This window comes from Corvus hawaiiensis, chromosome 1, assembly GCF_020740725.1.
Source record: "Corvus hawaiiensis isolate bCorHaw1 chromosome 1, bCorHaw1.pri.cur, whole genome shotgun sequence".
Classification (NCBI taxonomy): domain Eukaryota; kingdom Metazoa; phylum Chordata; class Aves; order Passeriformes; family Corvidae; genus Corvus; species Corvus hawaiiensis.
In genome coordinates this window covers 91,884,913-91,904,559 of record NC_063213.1, presented here as the reverse complement: position 1 = coordinate 91,904,559, position 19,647 = coordinate 91,884,913, and the positions used below count along the sequence as shown (strand labels likewise).

Below are 19,647 nucleotides of genomic sequence, written 5' to 3'. Positions count from 1 at the left end.
TTCTACTATACCATAAACAAGACTTTCCAAGGTTGCAGGTGGTTTGGTTCTTTACATTCCCTGCTACCTCTTCTGTGAGAGAGAAAAGTCTCTCACAGACTTAGAAAATAACAAGAAATCCTCGCTAACAGCATTTTTGTACCTACAGTGGGGTATGACCAGCCTCTGCCCTGGAGGGAGGCCTGCTGAGATAACGAGATTGCACAACCTCCCAGCAGTGCTCCCCTGGAAAGACAACCACCTTTCAGTTACAGTGAGAAGAAGACAGACCCAGAATCCTCTGGGAGACCCTATGCAGATCCTTTGTAACCTATTGGCCTTTACCCTCTGACACCCACCCCCTGTATCCCTATAAGATCTAGCCCTCTGCCCCTGTGAGAGCAGAGAGAGCTCGTCCCTGGCCTCCCCTTGGCGGAGTGCGGACTAATAAAGCTGCCCCATGCAGAACTGCTATACAGGTCTCTTGTCTCTCTCCTCCTGGTCTGGCCTGGAGATTGCCCGCAGAGCAAGAGCTGAAATCACAAGCTGACAATCGCTAAAGAGCTGACAGCCTCTCTGCAGGGGCAGTCTGGCTACGGCTGAGGGAAGACACCAGGCCCCAGGAAGATGGTTCCTCATGGGACCATCTCTCCAGACTGGTCACAGCTTCCTGGGTCAGAGCTATTGACCCCACACCAGCTGCATCAACCTAACATCACCTTGTCACCCTGATCGTGGCACTGCGCACCACATCCAGGCTTTTCTTAAACACCTCCAAGAACAGTGACTCCACCACCTCCCTGGGCAGACCATTCCAATGCCAAATCACCCTTTCTGGGAAGAACTTCTTAGGCTCTCCAGCCTAAACCTCTTCCTGGCCCAGCTTAAGGCAGTGTCCTCTTGTTCTGTCACTGGTTGCCCAGGAGAAGAAACTGATACCCAGCTGACTATAGCCTCTTTTCAGTGAGCTGTAGAGAGTGATGAGGTCTCCCTTGAGCCTCTTCTTTTCCAGGCTAAACAACCCCAGCTCCCTCAGCTGCTCCTTACAGGACTTGTGCTCCAGACCCTCCACCAGCCTTGTTGCCCTTCTCTGGATGCACCTCAACATCCTTCCTAAATTGGAGGGCTGTAGCGGGTTCAGTTTGAAACCAGGCAGAAACAACAATTTAGCGTAGTGGTTTGGTCCAAAATACTCATTACTATTTACCTTCTGTGAGGTAAGAATTAGGAGAAAGCAAAGCAGGCACAAAACTTGAAAGAAAATAAAGAAGTTTATTAACAGACCTAAAAGAAGGAAAAAAAAAAATCATACCATACCTTCAGAACACTTCTCCTCCCCCCACCTTTCCCCCTTCTCCCACTGTAAAAAGACAACCCTTGAGATGTTCAGTCTGTTTACCACTTCCATAATAACCTTGTTCAGTTCACTTAGGGAGAGGAGTCTCTCTTGCTCATGCTATGGAGACATCTCCACAAGAAATTCTCTCATGGTTTCAGTATAGCAACGAGACAGCCACCCAGGTTGGTTCTCTGCTTGCATGTGAGAGTCCCTTCCCTTGACTTACAGCTTTTCCCACAACTGCTTTCAAGGGTCCAATCTTGAGCTACTGGGGTACCATTCTAAGGTTGAGCTGTTCAAAAACAAAAGTTCTCTTCACCCATCTCTGGGAGCATTTAATCTTTAAGAATAGAGGCCCTCCCCTTTTCCTGGGAGAAAAAGGTCCTCATCATCTTCATCTCTAGGACTATCTCTGGGAGTATCTCTAGGAACTGAGGTCTTCTCCTGATTGGAGCAAGAGTCCTCATCACTTCCATCTCTCCCTGTTCAAATTTCTCCTCAAAGTACAGCTGCTTCAGCATTTGCTTATTTCAGCACTTGCTTATTTCAGCACTGGTGCTTTTGCTCACAAGTACAAGTTGAACGCTCCACCCCCCATGCTTTCATAAAATTACAATGGGTACTCTGATATATCGTAGTCCATCACCACCATAGCTTTACGACAGAATTTCAGCTTTAAGCATCTCCTCTTTCTCCTCCCTCAGGATTTCAGCTCTTCACAGCACTAAAAGGGTTAATCTCACCCAGGCCTTCCAGCTGGAATTTTGCTCATCACAGTTGGTCACACGATCTTTGCCAGACAGCAGGGCAGCTTCAGCTGAATCTTGGCCACACTGGAGGGGGAGCCAGGCTGCTCCATCTGCACATAGCAGATGGGGGGGGGGGGGGGGAGGCACAGGTGGAACAGGGCCCATCGGCTCCAGGATGGCTGTGGCCCGGCCTGGCCTGGCCCGAGCAGGTGCTGGCCCAGACCCAACAGGGCCCAGCAGGGCCCGCTGGGCCCTATACGGGCCCAGCCCAGTTACCTGTCCCTTGGCCGGAAGCAAGAGAGCCAGCTTCCCGGGGTTTGTCCATTCTTAAATGTGGACCACAGAGGTGGTCAAAATTCTAAGTGGCTTAAAAATTTGTCAGTATTCAAACTAGCCAGTTGATAGGTTCTGTTAGGTCACAGAGGAAGCTGTAAGCACCTCTTTGCAGGAAAATCCGGAGCTATGCTTGCTAACCCATGACAGGGGCCCAGAACTGGACACAGCACTCACTAGTGCCGAGTACAGGGGAAGAATCACTGCCCTGGTCCTGCTGGCCACGTATTCCTGATACAGGCCAGGTGTCATTGGCTTTATTGGCCATGAGGACACACAGATGGCTAATTTACAGCTTGTCATCAATCAGCCCTCCCCAGGTCCCTTTCTGCTTGGCCGCTGTCCAGCCACTCTGTCCCCAGCCTGTAGCACTGCAGGGGTTGTTGTGGCCAAAGTGCAGGACCTGGCATTTGGTCTTGTTAAACCCCATATTGTTGGATTTGGCCCCTGGATCCAGCCTGTCCAGGTCCCTCTGCAGAACCCTCCTACCCTCCAGCAGATCCACACTCCCACCCAACTTGGTGTCATCTGCAGATTTGCTGATGGTGGACTCAATCCCCTCATCCAGATCATCAGTGAAGGTATTAAAAAGGACTGGCCCCAACACTGATCCCTGGGGGACACCATCAATGACTGGCCACCAACTGGATGCAGCACCATCCCCACCACTCTCTGGGCCCGGCCTATAGCCAGTTCTTAACCCAGAGAAGAGGGAACCTGCCCAAGCTGTGGGCTGCAGCTTTTCCAGGAGGATGCTGTGGGAGACAGTGTCAAAGGCTCTGCTGAAGTCCAAGTAGACACACCCACAGCCTTTCCTTCATCCACCAGGCAGGTCACCTGGTCATAAAAGGAAATCAAGTTGGTCAGGCAGGACCTGCCTCTCCTAAATCCATGCTGGCTGGGTCTGATCCCTCGGCCACCCTGTAGGTGCTGTGTGATGGCACTCAAGATGATCTGCTCCGTAATCTTGCCAGGCTGACAAGGCCTGGAGTTCCCCAGATCCTCCTGCCAGCCCTTCTTGTGGATGGGGTCCCACTGGCACCTCCAGTCCTCTGGGACCTCCCTGGTGAGCCAGGACTGATAATAAATGATGGAGAGTGGCTGGATGAGCTCTTCCACCAGCTCACTCATCCCTCTGGGATGGATCCCATCTGGTCCCGCAGACTTGGGAGCATCTAAGTGGCTCAGAAGGTCACCAGCTGCTTCCTCCTGGATTACAGGTGTGCTATTCTGTTTCCTGTCCCTATCTACTAGCTCAAGAAGCCACTTGTCCTGAGGACAACCTGTCTTGAGTACCTCAGCCTTTTCCTCATCTCTGGTAACTCTGTTCCCTGTTGTGTCCAAGAAAGAACAGAGGCTTCCCTTACCCCTCCTTTTCCTATTGAAGTATTTATAAAAGCACCTTTTATTATCCTTCACAGGATTGATTAGATTAGGTTCTAACTGGGCTTTTGCCACTCTAATTTTCTTCCTACATGACTTAGCAACATCCTTAAACATTTCCTGAGCAACCTACTCCTCCTTCCAAAGATGATAGACCCTCATTTTTTTCTCTTAGTTCCTGCAAAATGTCCCTGCTCACCCAGGTCATCTTCCACGTTGGCTTGTCTTTAGGCACACAGGGACAGCCTGCTCCTGAGCCTTCAAGATTTCATTCTTGAAGTATGTCCATCCTTCCTGGACTCCTTTGTTTTTAAGGGCTGTTTCCCAAGGTACTCACCGAGTCAGTCTCTTGAACAGGCCAAAGTCTGCCCTCCAGAAGTCCAGTGTGGAAGTGTTGTTGATGCCCCTCCTCGTTTCACTGAACATTAAGAACTCGATTATTTCATGGTCACTGTGCCCCAGAGGGCCTCCAACCACCGCATCTCCCACCAGCTCTTCTCTGTTTGCAAACAGCAGGTCTAGCAGGGCTCCACCCCTGCTCAGCTCGCTCACCAGCTGTGAAAAGTTGTCCTCCACACACTTCAAGAGCCTCCTGGACTGCCTCTTCTCTGCTGTGTTGAGTTCCAAGCAGACATCTGGCAGGTTAAAGTCTCCTATAAGAACAAGGGCCGGCAATCTGGAAACATCCTCCAGCTGCTTATAAAATAAGACATCCACCTCTTCATCCTGGCTGGGTGTTCTGTTACAAACTCTCACCAGAATGTCAGCCTTGTTGGCCTTCCCCCTGATTCTTACCCACAGGCACTTGACCTTATTGTCAGTAATCTCAAGTTTTGTGGCATCGAGATCCCTCCTAATATACAGAGCCACCTCTCCACCTCTTCTCCCTCGCCTGTCTCTTCTGAAAAGCTTGTAACCATCCACAGCAGCGCTCCAGTCATGTGAGTCATCCCACCACATTTCCATGATGGTGACTACATCACAGCTTTCCTTCTTTACAATGGCTTCCAGCTTCTCTTGTTTGTTATTACCCATGCTGCGTGCACTAGCGTACATGCACTTCAGCTGGGTTGCTGACTTCACCCCTGACTCTGGCTTACTACCCTTGGGCTCACCTCTGGAGAGCCTGGCTTCATCCTCTTCCCCTTCAAAACTAGTTTAAAGCCCTCTCAATCAGCTCTTCCAACTCATAGGCTAGAACCCTTTTGCCCTTGTTAGACAGATGGAGCCCATCTGACTCTAGCAGGCCTGGTGCTGTAAAAGCTACCCCACAACTCCCTACTGGATATTGGTTTCTTGCTTCTTATGGTTATTAGTCCATAGTTTTAGTCTTTTTAGTATCTTTTTCCCAGGTAGAGACTTTACAACGTATAGACTGAGTCTTATTTATCTCCTGGTTTCTGCAAAATGTCCTTGTTTTCCATAAATGCTAAATTTCCAGACATCCAACCTCAACACGACTCCTTTGTCTCCCAGGCTTTGTTCATTGTATCAGAGTTACTTTATCAAAACTGAAACTTTCAGGAATTTTCCCAAGCTGTGTTCCCAGAAAAGCAGCTTATGACCACTTTGCTAAATGCTGGCTCAAAGGAATTGAAGACTAACACACTGCTTATTAATAATATACTGGTTACAATGAATGTAAAACTATTAATAAAAAATTAATTAGATATATTAATTTAAAAATTAGAAAAAAGTTTCATTATTTCCAGTATTGTGAGGGGAGCTCCTGCAGGTAGAAGTCCAGTCCACAAACAAGGGAACACTGGGACAAACAAACCCCTCTGGAGTTCGGTCATCCCACTGAGGGGCTGCAGTTTAACTGAGTTAACTTAATTAAACTTACAGCACCTTAAACTGGACAGCATTTAACTTTACTCAACTTCTAACTTCAGTTAAACAATTTAGCAAATGATTCCTTGTGGGAAGAGATGGAATAAAGTTGAGTTACAAGCTGTAAAACCTGCCTGCAGAGGCACGTGGCAGCACAAAGGAGCACATGGCGGCACAGAGAAGCTTGTCTCCACCACACTCTGGGGAGGTGTCACACGGCAGACCCCTATGGAAAGGAGCCTGCTGGGAGCTGACGGATGGGTGAACAGCGCGTGATCATCCTGTAGAAGAACATTTAGAAAGTGTGTTGCTGCTGTGGCAACATGGGATAGGTCATGTAGTGAGAATTACCATATAAGGAAATACTGTGCCTTAGAAAAGTGTATAAAACCAGCTCATTCCTTTGAATAAACGATTCCTATTCCCTGCTGGTCTGGGTCCATGCCTCAATTGCCGACAAACGGTGTCCCCGTGTGAGGAATTTATTATATGCCTATTAGCACAGTAAATATTACCGTATCCTGCAGCCGTAGGGAGGAGGAGAGAAATCTGGCAGGCAGGAATTGTGCAGCAAGAGTCCTTTATTTAATTATTTTACAACTCTCTTACAGACTTTTTATTCATAGTCTAATTGGACAAAGGATCACCCACCCCCTGGGTGAATTGGCTAGAAATCCTAAACATCCATTGTCAAAATATTTTTCTACTGTACCATAAACATAGTTCTACAAGGTCGCAGGTGTTCATAGTTTATAGAACTTCTGCTAATCTCTTTGTGAGAGAGAAGAGTATCCCATGGGCTTAGAAAGCAGCAGGAAAATTCCTTGCTAACAGCATTTTTGTATCCACATACGTCTAACTGTGCGGTGAGCCCCGTGGGACTTGGAGTGCTGCTGAAAGATGCAGAAACGCTGGCCAGTGATTAATCCCCGCAATTTGTAGGCCAGCCACGGGGAACGATGTGTATCCCACAAACAGAATGTCGCACAGACATGTTGGAACTGATTTTAAAGAAACACAGTAGGAAAGTTGAGTCTACAGATTTGGACAGACTCTTGCTCCAGGCAAAAGACCGTGATTCAACTTTAGAGAGTACCAATATTTTTGATCTTCAGTCATGGGACACTTTAGAGGACGCATTGTGGGAGCGAATTGCACAAGGTGACGCAGCACTGACAAAGCTTTTGTATCCATGGAAGACAGTGTGCAAGGTGCTCATAGCACATGCAGCACCCAGAGACCGGACAAAGAAAGACGCTTGTGCCACCATGGCAGCTGCGCTGACCCCTTCTACGCCACCAGTGAGCGACTGTAAGTCTGCCAGGGCTGTGGGAGGAGAACCAGAAGATGGCCCCTCGTCCCCCGACCAGTTTGACCCTGGAGGGGAACCAGATAGTATCATAGAAGAGCTCGCGCCGCCCTGCGCCATGCAGCATCAGCTGGAGCCAGGTCGCAGCAAGTGGCTGGAGCCGGGGTGGGCCTTTCCTGGTAGCATGTTCCCTCTCCATTTGCCCTCTACGAGAGTGTAGCAGCAGGAGGGGAGCATGCAGGGCCATGGGGGCACGGCATGTAGCAACGCCGGCGATTGCGCAGCACCAGTGAGCACATGGCAGAGCTGTGCCAAGCTAGCGAGCACGTGGTGGAGCCGAGAAGCAGCAGTAAACACCATGGCGGTGACACAGTGGATCTGGTGGGGTGAGCACGGCTCTCTGCATGTGGGAAGTAAGGAGATAGGCTGGCAGCAGCACATGCAGCCGCCCGACCCGCACGGCTGCCCAACCTGCACCACTACAGCCAGGGCTCCCATCTGCTGCAGATCCTCATGAGCCAATGCTGTGCTGGAAAACAGACCTGGGGAGACAGGTAGCCGCTTCCTCAGGTGTTGCTGCCTGTTTTGAGCTTCCCATCCCCCCTCCCAAAGACATGTGCTCCGAGTTCCTTTGTTCCAAGCGCGGGCAAAGCCAAATGTAACTCAGACTCTTCAGCAGTGTCTGATTGGCCGCTCACCCCGGGTCCGCCCCCAGTCATCCCCTTGCCCCTTCTCCGAATAAAAAGATGGTCGAGGGGAGGCAAAGGCACTCTCTCAGCTCAGCTACCTTCCTGTAAACATCTCTGGTCGTCTGTCTCATTTGAAGGCTTCTAACTGCAGGGAATTGAGCGAGCAGGGAGCTATATTTCTCCCTCTTTGCTTCTGCTGATGGTATTTGCTTTGCAGCTGATTCAGGTACCGATTTTAGAGCTACTAAAGTGCTAGATTGCCCGTGCTACCTCTCAAGGCTGCTCGAGGCTTTCTAAGGCATTGAAATACAAGCGCTAGCCGGTATAAAGCTGAAAAGATACCTTTACACTCAGGGATGGGGGCTGCAGCATTTGCACTGGCTTATGTGAGAGTAGCTGCGAGTTAGGCATGTTGTTCCTGCAGCTGGTCCATGGAACTCTTCTGTAGTGGTTTGGTCCAAAATACTCATTACTGTTTATCTGCTGTGAGATAAGAATTAGGAGAAATGCAAAGCAGGCACCAAACTTGAAAGAATATAAAGAAGTTTATTAACAAACCTAAAAGAGGAAAGAAAAAAAAATTATACCACCTTCAGAACTCTCCTCCTCCCCCCACCTTCCTCCCTTCTCCCACTGACAATGTAAAAAAACAACCCTTAAGATGTTCAGTCTGTTTACCACTTCCATAATAACCTTGTTCAGTCCATTTAGAAAGAGAAGTCTCTTCTTGCTCGTGCTATGAATGAAAACAGTATCACAACGAGACAGCCGCCCACTTCCAAATATTGTTCAGTCCATTTAGGAAGAGGAGTCTCTCTGCCTGCGTGTGAGTCCTTTCCCCCGACTTGCAGCTTTTCCCCACAACTGCTTTCGAGGGTCCACTCTTGAAGTTTTTTGGGGTACAATTTTAAGGTTGAGCCGTTCAGAAACAAAAACAGAGGCCCTTCTCCTTCCCTGGGAGCAAAGGGTCTTCATCATCTTCATCTTTAGGACTATCTCTGGGAGCATCTCTAGGTACTGAGGTTTTCTCCTTTCCCGTTTGGAGCAAAAAGTCCTCATCTGGTTCATCTCTCCCTGTCCAAACTTCTCATGAAATTACAGCTGCGTCAGCATCTGCCTATCTCAGCGCAGGTGCTTTTGCTTACGAGTTGAACACTCCACCCCCCCATATCTTCATGAAATTACAACAGGATACTCTGATATATCATAGCTTCACAACAGAATTTCAGCTTTAAGCATCTCCTCTCTCTCTTCCCTCAGGTTTTCAGCTCTTCACAGCAATAAAAGGGTTAATCTCACCTCAGCCTTGCAGCTTTGCAGCAGGAATGTTGAATTTTTCTTATCGCAGTGGAGAGGGGGGAGAGCCGAGCCGCTCCGGCTGCCCATGGCAAGGCAGTGGGGGGGGGGGTTCCATGGCTGGAACAGGTCCATGGCTTCAGGATGGCCATGGCCCAGCCCGGCCTGGCCCAAGCAGGGCCTGGCTGGGCCCACTGGGCCCTGCTCGGGCCCTGCAGCCACCTGTCCCAGCGCCGGAAACGAGAGAGAGCTGGGGGGGAGTTTGTCTATTCTTAAATGTGGATAACAGAGGTGATCACAACTTTAAGTGGCTTAGAGAATTGTCCATATTCAAACTGGCCAGCTGATAGGTTCTATCAGTTCCCAGAGGAAACTGTAAGCACCCCTTAGCAAGGACGTCCCTTCCGGGACTATGCTTGCTAACCTATGACATCTTCTGTTTTTATTATTTAAAATGTTGCCACAATCCTGGACCCTCACTGTTAAAACTATTTTTTTTACTGTATCACCTTGTGACCTCCCTGCATTGTTCTGATTGCTTTTTGTGATGGATACTATGGAGAGGCAGTTGGGAAGCTGAGCGGAAAGTACCACAGGTATGGACATCTTGACCTTAGTGGGCAAGAAACCATGGGACCGGCAGACAGGTCTTTGAAGGATTGAATAGAAGGAACGTCATGCATTATATTGTGCTTTGCTTTAGAGAAATCATGCAAGACGATAGTTAATTAATGTTGCTAGGAAACGTGAATGTTGCGATCTTTACTTAAGGTAATGGAAAGTTGTGTCCGAAGGCTATAAGAGTATATAAGGCATGCTGTAGAAACAAAAAACAGCTTTTGCTTGCATCAAGCCACGTCCCATCTCTCAATTGCTGACAGGATACTTTTCAAGCAGAAATTAACTGATATATTTTTTCGAAGTACTTTTTTCCTACTTGAAGAAAGTGGAAGAACAGCTCCCACATTGCTGCTTCCCTGATGTGGGAAACGTTACCACTGGAATGAAAGACCATAACCCTCTCATCCCACAGCAACTTCTGACTCGGGGCTTGTTACCTTTTGAAACCACTTAGAGAGTTAGTGTTATTATAATTGTAATGTCCAAGGCCTAGATTTATATACATTCTGTGAAATGGTGAAGTATTTGAGCAGTTGAAGATAACTACCTTGCTTACTTTTACTCGGTGCGCACTTATTGTTTTATTAAATGTACTGTTTTACTGTTCATAGTGAGAAAACTGCATGTTATGTTACACATTTTCCTGAATTTAGTAAGTTGAAAGATGTTCATGTTACATATTGTTAGAACAGAAAGAGGGGGGTGCAGGGATGGGGTGTGCCCCCCGCAAAAGACTGCAAAGAGGTTTATATGTTCTTAATATTTCAGTCGCATTCAGAATGATCACAGGCTCACTTAGAAAAAGCTGAGGTACTCATTAAGAATCTTGAAAGTAGAAAATGGGAAAGCCCCTTTCCATTGATAACCTGGGGGCAAGGATATGCTTGTGTTTCCACAGATTCCAGTCCAAGATGAGTACCTGCAAGAGTGGTCCAACCAGCCTTGAATACTCCAGCTTCATAATCAGCTTGTGGAGAAGATAAACTCTTCTGAAATCATGTTCCTAAAGTAATAAAGTTTTCAGGCAATTTTATAAGCATTTTTAAGGAAACCCTCTCGGTCAAGGCTTGAGGCTCTGGCCAAGCCCTAGCCCTGGCTGACTGGAGATTATATCATCAAACCCAAGTATTTCTGCCCTAAAGGTGTAATCAAGTCACTTTGACTTGTTCATCTTATAAAAGCTGGACCCTCCTCCGAAGTAAACTTGGAAATCTTGCCTAGGAAAGACTCTCCAAGTCTTAACTATGAAACAGACCTCCCTAATGCAGTGCATGGGTCGGTGGAGAGTTCGCTGCATTTTCCCAAAAGCATCCCTGGCAAGAGATCGCTCTGGTGGTGCAGTATAGCACTCTAGCAAGCTAACTCCTTCACCTGCATGGCTGGAGGCGCGGAGACACACACACACTCAATCTGGATAGCTCAGCATTACCAGAGACAAAGTCAGGAGGGGCCCTGTATGGCATTCCACGGACGATGGTTTATTGCAGCAGCCATGAAGGTGACCAGTGACGTAAAGACCTGGGACCATGCAGTGTCCGGGGTTTTGTACAGGAGTGGGGCAAGCATCAGAGACCAATGATCTGAGGGCATGGGGGTGGTACAAAGGCGGGACTAGGGAATGGGAGCCAATGGGTAGAAGGGAGGGGTGGAGTCAGCAGCAAGCCAACTATTACAATATCCCGCAGTGGTAGGGAGGAGAAGAGAGATCCAACAGGCAGGAATTGTGCAGCAAGATTGATTTATTTAATTATTTTACAAACTCTTTTATAGACTTTTTTCTTCATAGTCTAATTGGTGAAAGGATCAGCCACCCCTTGGGGTGATTGACTAAAATCCTAAAACATCCATTGTCAAAATATTTTTCTACTGTACTATAAACAAAGCTCTGCAAGGTCACAGGTGTTCATAGTTTATAGAACTCTGCTAATATCTTCCATGAGAGAGAAAAGTATCTCACGGGACTGGAAAGAAGCAAGAAAAATTCTTGCTAGCAGCAATATTGTATCCACAGCCAACCAGAAAGACCCAATCTGCATAGCATCACAAAGCTTGATGGGAGAAGCTTTTCCTTTCTCACCCTAAGTCAGGGGGTGCTTTTAAACCTTGGAGTCAGTCCACCAATAGGCTTTTGCTATCTCAGAGCTCTTTAGCTCTTTGGCCATCACAGCTGCTGGCTGATCAGCTACAACACTTCCCAGTCATTGCAGACTCCGGGTGATGGTAAAAGTTTCAGACAACTTTATGTTGTTTCTCAAAGTTTTATCTATTTAATCACTGTCTTCATACATAGGACTAGTTATTGGGTGTTTTCATCTATCCCTCTGTTCATAGGAAAGATACTGCTTTTGTGAAGAACGGAGCTTATTTGGTTGAAAACCGCGGGGAAAGGGGAAAACAACCAATGAGTTACAAGCCAGGGGGAGGATACAATTCAACAAGAACCAATGGGGGAAACCGAGAGGTGGGAGATACAACAAAGAACCAATGAACAGCCGAGTAACCGAGAAATTTCCCAAACAGGGGGAGGCGGCTTAAGCTTCTGAGCCGCCCTTCAACCCACCCTCCGAGTCTGTGTCTTGGGGAAACTCGATCCAGGGGAGGGGCTGGGATTGATTGGCATCTCGCTGCCCCAGCCTCGCAGTGGGCTGGGTCATAGCAACAAGTGGGGGCAGATGGGGCTATACTGGTAGGACTGGTGGTGCTGGGAGCCCCCCAACGGCTGTGGGGGGGGGAGGGGGAGAGGCGTGGGACCTCAAATTCAGCGAAAGGGGGGATGGGACCCCAAAAAAACAATCACAGGGGAGGGAGATTGAGGATTGAGAGGACCATGGGAAAGGGACAAAGAGGTGGGAAAAGACAGGGCTGGGATCCCCTGATACCGAAATCGGCCAGAATAATCCTTCTAACACAATTTGAAGCATAAGAAAGCAGGCAGTCTTTATCTGTACAGGGCACAGAGAAGGATATTTCTTTATTCTCTGTGTGTTGTGAGGTTTTACAACATGGTATTTATTCCATCACGATAATAAATATTCATTAAAAGATGTTTCTTACCTAATACAGAAACATCACTTTCCTAGAACTATTTTGCATGCATCCTCCTCCTACTGGAAGGCCCTGTATAATCCTGGAGGGTCATCTAAAAGGATCTCTGCTGGTTGTATTCACTGAATGCTTCGATATAGAAAGTGACCTTGCCTTGAACTTTTTCTGTGAGCATGCGCTGTTGCTTCTTTGTTACATGACTTGCAAAAAAAGCCCTCTGTAGTCCTTTCTATCTGTTTCTCCACTTGTTCCACCTGTGTTTATCATCCTGTGTAAATACTTTTACGTTCTTTTATCTTATTTGCTAGTTAGTCTTTAAGCTCTATTCCGCAACTTTAGGGGAACTGAGAATTTCTATTCTCTATGTTATTTATCAGGACCACCTCACAGCACAGCACTGCTGCTTTGGGGTGTCAGCACCTGCCTGGCACTGGGGATGGGGTGTGTGGTGGGAGCTGAGGCCGTACTGGTGGCACTGGGAGTCTGCCAGTCCGTGGGGTGAGCAAGGGCCATGGGGGGGGTGGGGCTTGGGACCCCCAACTGAGCAAAAGTGGGGGTGGGATGCCCAAACTGAGCATGACAGGGCTGGAACTCCCAAAACCAAGCACGGGGGAGGTGGGTTGAGGATTGGGGGGACGATGGGAAAGGGAGGAAAAGAGGGGGCTGGTATTCCCCAAACAGCGCGGGGGGCAGGGGGGGAATGGGACACACAAATTGCGTTGGAAGGGGTCTGTGGATTGGGGGAACAATGGAAAAGGAGGTGAAGAGGGAAGAGAAAGATGAAGCTGGGATGGAAGAAGGGCAGTTCCATGGATGTTCACCCTTATTCCCCAGCACTTAAGCCCTGGAGCAAGTCCCTGGGGCTCAGGGTGGGGGGGGAGGGGGCAGATCTGAACTGAGGGGATCCTACCCACATCCATCCCCGGTGGGGTTACCCCCCCCCCACAGCAGCCTGTACTGTGGCGGTTGTGGTGCAAGAGGGGCTGGGAAAGAATCGGGAGGAAGAGGGGAGAGAGAGAGAAGGAGGAGGAGCAGGAAGAGGAGGAGCATGAAAAGGAGCAGAAGCAGAAGCGAGCGGGATACTGCTTGCTGCGTCCGCAGCCCTCGCAGCCCCAGGAGCATCACCCCCCCGCATCCCTCAGGTGACCAGGGAGGGGGAGTTGCCCCAAATATACTGGGGGGTCTCTGGCAGGGATTTTTTTGGAGTGGTGTTTGGATCTTGCAGATTCCGGAATCAACCCCCCAATATCTTTGCATTTCCCTGGGAGATTTTGTTGGGGGGGTGGGGATGTGTTTGGAACTTGCAGGACTCCAGAGATGTCCTCTTGTGGGGACATTGTGGGGGGCCATGTGGATATCGCCCAGTACTGGCTGGGAGGGACATCAGTTCTGGGGATTCCCGGGAGAGCCAGGGGAGTATAATGTGAGACCACCAGAGTGGGGAGAGTGGAGAGGGGTGACACTGGAGTTGGAGGACCCCTGGCAGCCTGGAGGGGTGGGGGAGCACAGAGATGAGGGAGGGCCGGGACCCCCAACCCTGAAAGGGGTGGCAGGGAGAGGGAGGAGCCCGAGTGCCTGGAATGAGGGGAGCCTGAAGAGGGCAACCCTGGGATGACCTGGGAACTGAAGCAGAATCGGGGAACAGGAAACTTGGACCCCATGGCATCCCTGAGCAGGACTCCAAAGAGGGGAGATCACCAGGATCCATGGAGACCCCAGAATTCCAAAGTGGGGAGACCAGCAAGGGGGAACTCCTGGGAAGGGTTTTTTGGACTGATGCAGGAGGATGTGGAGCAGCATGAAGTGACCATAACCCCCATCCCCTTCTCCTGTGCCACTGGGAGGGAATTGGGAATAAAATGAAGCCTGGGAATGAGGGAGGGGTGGGGAAAAAGAGTTTTACTAGGATTTGTTTTAAGTCTCATTCTCTTGCTGTGATTTGACTGGACAGAAATTCAGATAATTTCCCCAGACTGGGTCTATTGTGTCCGTGGCAGTGGCACGTGAGTGGCCTCTCCCTGCCCTGATCCTAGCCCAAGCCTTTCCTTTGGTGTTCTCTGTCCTGCCTGGGGCAGGAGGGCACTGACAGAGCAGCCTTGGTGGCACCAGGCACCTGGCCGGGCTTAAACCATTACATGTGGCACATTGGAAATGTTAAACATAAAGCTTAAAGCAAACACAGTTTCTGGAGGATATTCTCCACCCCTTTGCCTTTTGTGGGAATCATAGGGCAACATGCCTGGCACAACAGCCCAAAGTGCTGAAGCACATCCAAGTGCTCAGACTGTGACTGTGAACTCTTTGCCCTCATTCCCAGTGTGTGATGATACTTAAACAGCCCCAGGAATCTGTTTCCAGTCTCCATGAGCTCATATTTACACAGCCCCAGGGATTTGGTTCAGTCTCCGTGAGTTCGGCTGTGAGGGTGAGTTCTGGAAAAGCAGCTTCTCTCTGTAAAACTTGGGGCTAAGTTGTCACCGGCTGGAGTGATGCTAGGGATGGGATGGAGATGAACACCCAGATCACAGCCTCCTCTTTGGGGAGATTGAAGTAACCAGCTGATGAAATAAAAGTAGCAAGTTAAAGAGGGAGTGAAATAAAACCCCAAACTCACTACTTTTCAGCCGCTTTTATTGAAGCTTTTGCCACCACGGGTTGGTTTGAGTGTCTGGATGTGGTTTTTGTGTGAGTTCTAGTTTTTGCTGTCTTGTAAGCGCTTTTCGATGATTTTATTGGGTTGTTTTCAGCCCCTTCTAGCTCCTGCAGCACTGCCTCTGTGGTGGGTTAGTATGTGGGGGCCCTCAGATCCCTTGGTGCAGCCTCAGGTGAGCAAAGCCACCCTGAGCAGATACAGGTGTGTCCCTGCACTGCTGCAGGGGAGAGACTCCTCCCGGCCACCCCGGCCCTCCCCAGCTCTGCTCCCTCCTGCCCTTTTGCAGGTGTGAGGGTGGAGAGGAAAAATCTGCATCACTCTCCTGGTTTCAAGCCCAGAGAGTTTATTTAAACTCTTGTTCTGGAAGGGAGCTGGAGCCTTTCCCCGGAGCAGAGTGCTGTGCCCAGGAGTGGGAAATGGCTCTGTATGGGGAAGGCTGGTAGGTTTCATCACCCCTAAATCATCCATGGTACCTGTGGCTAGTGGGGGAAGGGGCAAGAGGTGCCCCTGGGAGGGGGTTTGTGAGCTGGGGAGGCATCTGCAGAATTTCCTGAAGCAGCTGCTTTGATCCAAAACAGGTGTGTGAGTGGATGGGAGTGAAGAAATCTGGGAGAGAGGAAAGGAGGGGAAAAGCTTGGAGGGACAGAAATTTCTATGCCTCCATTCCCTCTTCCCACCTCTTCCTCCCCCACCAGTTTTTCACCCCCAAATGCCCCAAGCTGCAGCCTGGAGCAGGGGGAATTGGGGGGTTGGGGACAGTAACAAAACACCGCATCAATTAAACCTTATTCAAATTCAAGCATTTGGAGGGGAAAAGATCATCCTTTTGGGTCTTACCTTTTCAAACACAGGCAGGTGGTTCTCAAAAGGAAAATATTTACCTGGGGGAAGTACCAGGTTTAGGGGCTGGTAATAATTTTATTTATTATTTATGACAAAACCACCTGCTGGGCATTGATGTGAGGAATTTATATAGTTGTAATAAATATAGAAACACTTTGCAGTTGCTGCTGACTTGACAGCAGCATCCACAGGTATTTCCAGTCTGTGTCAGTTGACCCTTGTTCTGTTTCTTTGATTTATTTTTCCTTATAATTATAGTTACATAATATAATATTTTTTATATATATATATTATATAATATATTATAATTATAAATATTCAACAAATTGCTCCTGTGACACCAGCTTTGCTTTGCTGAGGAGAGCTGTGACTGCCCAGGAGTTTGGGAGGATTATCACCTTTTTGTGTTTTTATTTTAGGACCACAGGAGCATCCTCGCAAAGCCCCAGGAGGGAGCAGGACCTGGTCGGGCCCTGTGAGTTTGGGGTGTTGTCCAAGATCACCTCGTGGCAGGAGGAGCTGAGGAACACTCTTTGTCCCTGGAAAGGTGCCCCTGTCCCCTCTGTGGCCCAAGGATGGCAGAAGCCCCTTTTGAGGAAGGTACAGAGGCACCATCTCCTGTCCCAGGGGCTTCACGAGCTGTCCTGTGCAGGGTGGGGAATCAGGGTTGGCTCAAGTGGGGCCATCTAGCACCCTCTGGAGTGCCCTGGGTGGCCTGGAGTGGGGGCTGGGGCCTTCTGGACTTGTGCAAGTCCTTGAGATCTTTCCAAGGCACCCAGAGCCAGCAGGAGTTGGCTGAGGTTGAAACAGAGTTGAAAAAACAAAGCAAGTCCTGGTTTTTTGAAAGCTGAAATTGTGTTTTCCTTCCTGCTGCAAAGGAACAATGGTGCCTGACTGTCCTTGGAGGAAAATGCCCCAAATCAGGCCTTGCCCACTTCCCAGTGTGAGTGGGAACTTGCTTTGTTTGCACAGGTGGAGACTCAGCTGCTATGATGGAGCTGTTGCAGCAGAGAGCGGAGGGAAGGACCAGTAAGCACCGGTTTGTGGGGATGTTGTTTCAGGATGTGGCTCAGTGTGTTGAGGGAAACTAAAATGCTTGTAAGAGCTGGGGGAAGGGGGGTAAGAAATGTCAAGGTGTTAGCAAGCTGGAGGGTCTGGGGGATGGTCCCCATTCCATGGTGGAGGCAAAGAGGTGATGCAGGCCGGTTGGGCAGCCTCAAAAATCCTTGGAAGCCAATGATAGCACTGGGATGCCCTCTGGACTGAGTCTGTGCCCTGCTGGGAGCCCCAAATGTGTTTTGGGGCTGTGTTGGAAGGTGTTGAAGGCACCCATGAGGGAAATGTGAGAGCTGGGACAATGTGGGGTGCTCTTCATGCCCTTACCACAAGGTTTGTCCCAAGATTTCAGCCTCAGGTGCACCAAAGACAGAAAGGTGACCACTGGGGTCACTGTGCTCACCGTGGTGCTGCTTCTCACTGTCACCATCATCGTGCTGGCAGGTGAGTGGCTGAGGGTGCAGGAATGACCCCAAAGTCTCCTCCCTGGAGAAACCCCCCAGCATGAGTCACTTGGGCATGTTGTGCATGTTTTCAGCTAAGAAACACCCACCCTGCACCACTCCCGCCCTGCCCAGCTGCCTGGAGAGTGGGATCGGCTTCGGGGACAAGTGCTTTTACTTCTTGGAGGAGGAAGTGGACTGGGAAGGGAGTCAGCGCTCCTGCCTCTCCCACCAAGCCCACCTGGCCACCATCGATACCAGGGAGGAGCTGGTAAGAGAAACCCCCAAGGAGGCAGTGTGGAATGGCCTTTGGGGAGCAGATTTGGAAATTGCCTGAAGGGAGTGGCACAGAGGTGCCTGTGATCCTTGCTTTCCCCACCTCCAGCATTTCCTCCTGCGCTATGGGAACTTCATGGAGTACTGGGTTGGTCTCCGGAGGGAAGGTTCTGGACCTTGGAAATGGCTCAATGGTTCCCTCTTCAATGCCCTGTACGTCCCATCTTCCGGAGAACAAAACCATGGCCTGGGCTGAGCCAGGGCAGGGGCTGATGCAAGAAGCACAAGTAGATATAAATCTAATGAGGTGGGAGCAGTCAAACACTACTTTTCCTGGCTGTGCCAAAGCATTCAGACACAACCCATGGATTTGTGGGATGCAGATGCTGATGGGGGCCTGGGGGCATCTCTGGATGAATCCCCTGGGACCAAGAATATGAAAATATTCGCTCTGTTGAGGAATGGAAGGTAGTTTGGGTTCTGCATGGGGATTTTGCTGGGGAGGTTGGTCCCTGCTCCTGCAGCACTGTTAATTCCTCTGGAAATGGGAATCTGTCCCATCCCAGCCATGTCCCATGAGCTCTCACTTTGCTGTCAATCCAGGTTTGACATCCAGGGCAATGGCCACTGCGCCTACACCAACTCCCACAGGATCAGCAGCGACAGGTGCTCTGAGACGAAATTCTCTATCTGCAGCCACCTGCAGAGACACCCCAGTGAAGTTCAGAAGGATCCAGAAATCCTGAATTCCACCTGAAAACTCCCTCTTAGCAGAGATCCACCACCAGCTGCTGTTAACCCCACACAATGTGGTACTGAGTCTCCGTTGTTTGTATTTGTTTAAATTTTAGCTGGAAAACAACTCGCAGGTTGTGATGAGTCTGTTTGCTGAAACTCTGTCAGTTGAGATAAGTCCATTTGCTAAAGCAAAAGCCAACGATTGCACAGAAATAATCAATTGAAAGGGCTCCACTGGAGCGGGTGGTGAAGAGGCAAAGCCCCTGGGAAGGAGTTAGCACGGGAGAAGTCCATGGAGGACTGACTCCATCCCAGAGCAGGGCAAGGACTCCCTTCCATGTTGGGGAAGCAGCAGTATGAAGTGACTGTAACCCTCCTCCCATTCTCCCTGTGCCAGTGGTGGAGAGGAGGGAGGGAGTTGGGGGATAAAGTGAAGACTGGGAAGGAGGGATGGGTGGAGGAAAGGAGTTTTATTAGAATTTGTTTTGCTTCTCATTTTGCCTTTTTGCTTCTCATTTTGCCTTTTCTGGGACCCCAAGGGCAACAGCCTGGGCACAACAGCTCAAACTGCTGGAAAACAGTGGCCCTTGGCCATTCCATGTTCCCTGTCTCTTCCACGTTCCCTGGTTCTCCCATATCCCTCGGCTCTGTGGGGCTGGGTGCGGGGAGCTTTGGTGGGTCGGACGGTTGGGACGGACGGAGACGAGAGATCTCTGAAGTCAGATCTTGGAACATGCGGTTTATTGCAAAGGGCGTGGGTATAGGGGCACTGCTTAGAGCTGCCAGACTCAGCTCTGAGCAGGCCCAGGAGAGCAAGAGAGTAAGCGGGTAAGAGAGAGAGAGAGAGTGTAAGAGCAAGGAGAGTGAGGAAGAAGTAGTAAGAATAAGAGCAAGAGTGGAAGTGTCTGAAGTCCTGGTTACAATACAATAAATCATCTTCTGTACTGAATATTCTAATTGTCACTAACCAATCTAATACAAGATACAAATCCTATAGCATTTACATACAGCCTATAAGAGTTCTTATATTACCATAGAGTGTTACATCTTAACTTCTAAAAA

At 49.4% G+C, this 19,647-nt stretch overlaps 1 protein-coding gene across 5 annotated transcripts; it reads left to right on the top strand.

Annotated features, from left to right (window-relative positions):
- Positions 1–12,975: 12,975 nt before the first annotated feature.
- On the top strand, positions 12,976–18,709 carry LOC125330246 (C-type lectin domain family 2 member D-like). 5 transcript variants are annotated; one of them, XM_048313212.1, is made up of 9 exons: positions 13,603–13,718; positions 14,894–15,001; positions 15,516–15,668; positions 16,492–16,672; positions 17,045–17,101; positions 17,474–17,572; positions 17,667–17,842; positions 17,957–18,060; positions 18,451–18,709. In XM_048313212.1, exons 4-9 carry the CDS (start codon positions 16,648–16,650, stop codon positions 18,602–18,604), a joined length of 615 nt encoding a protein of 204 aa, XP_048169169.1. In that variant the 5' UTR covers positions 13,603–13,718; positions 14,894–15,001; positions 15,516–15,668; positions 16,492–16,647; the 3' UTR covers positions 18,605–18,709. The 5 variants fall into 5 exon arrangements, with proteins under 5 accessions (XP_048169160.1, XP_048169187.1, XP_048169169.1 ...); XM_048313203.1 differs by lacking the exons at positions 13,603–13,718; positions 15,516–15,668 and adding an exon at positions 12,976–13,074; XM_048313195.1 differs by lacking the exon at positions 15,516–15,668.
- The last annotated feature ends 938 nt before the right edge of the window (positions 18,710–19,647 follow it).

Coding starts and splice junctions, on each gene's coding strand:
- LOC125330246 (XM_048313203.1), top strand. CDS start 16,648: ATGGCAGAAGCCCCTTTTGAGGAAG. Junction 17,102..17,473: donor GAGAGCGGAGGGAAGGACCA/GTAAGCACCGGT, acceptor GTTTGTCCCAAG/ATTTCAGCCTCAGGTGCACC. Junction 18,061..18,450: donor GGTTCCCTCTTCAATGCCCT/GTACGTCCCATC, acceptor CTGTCAATCCAG/GTTTGACATCCAGGGCAATG.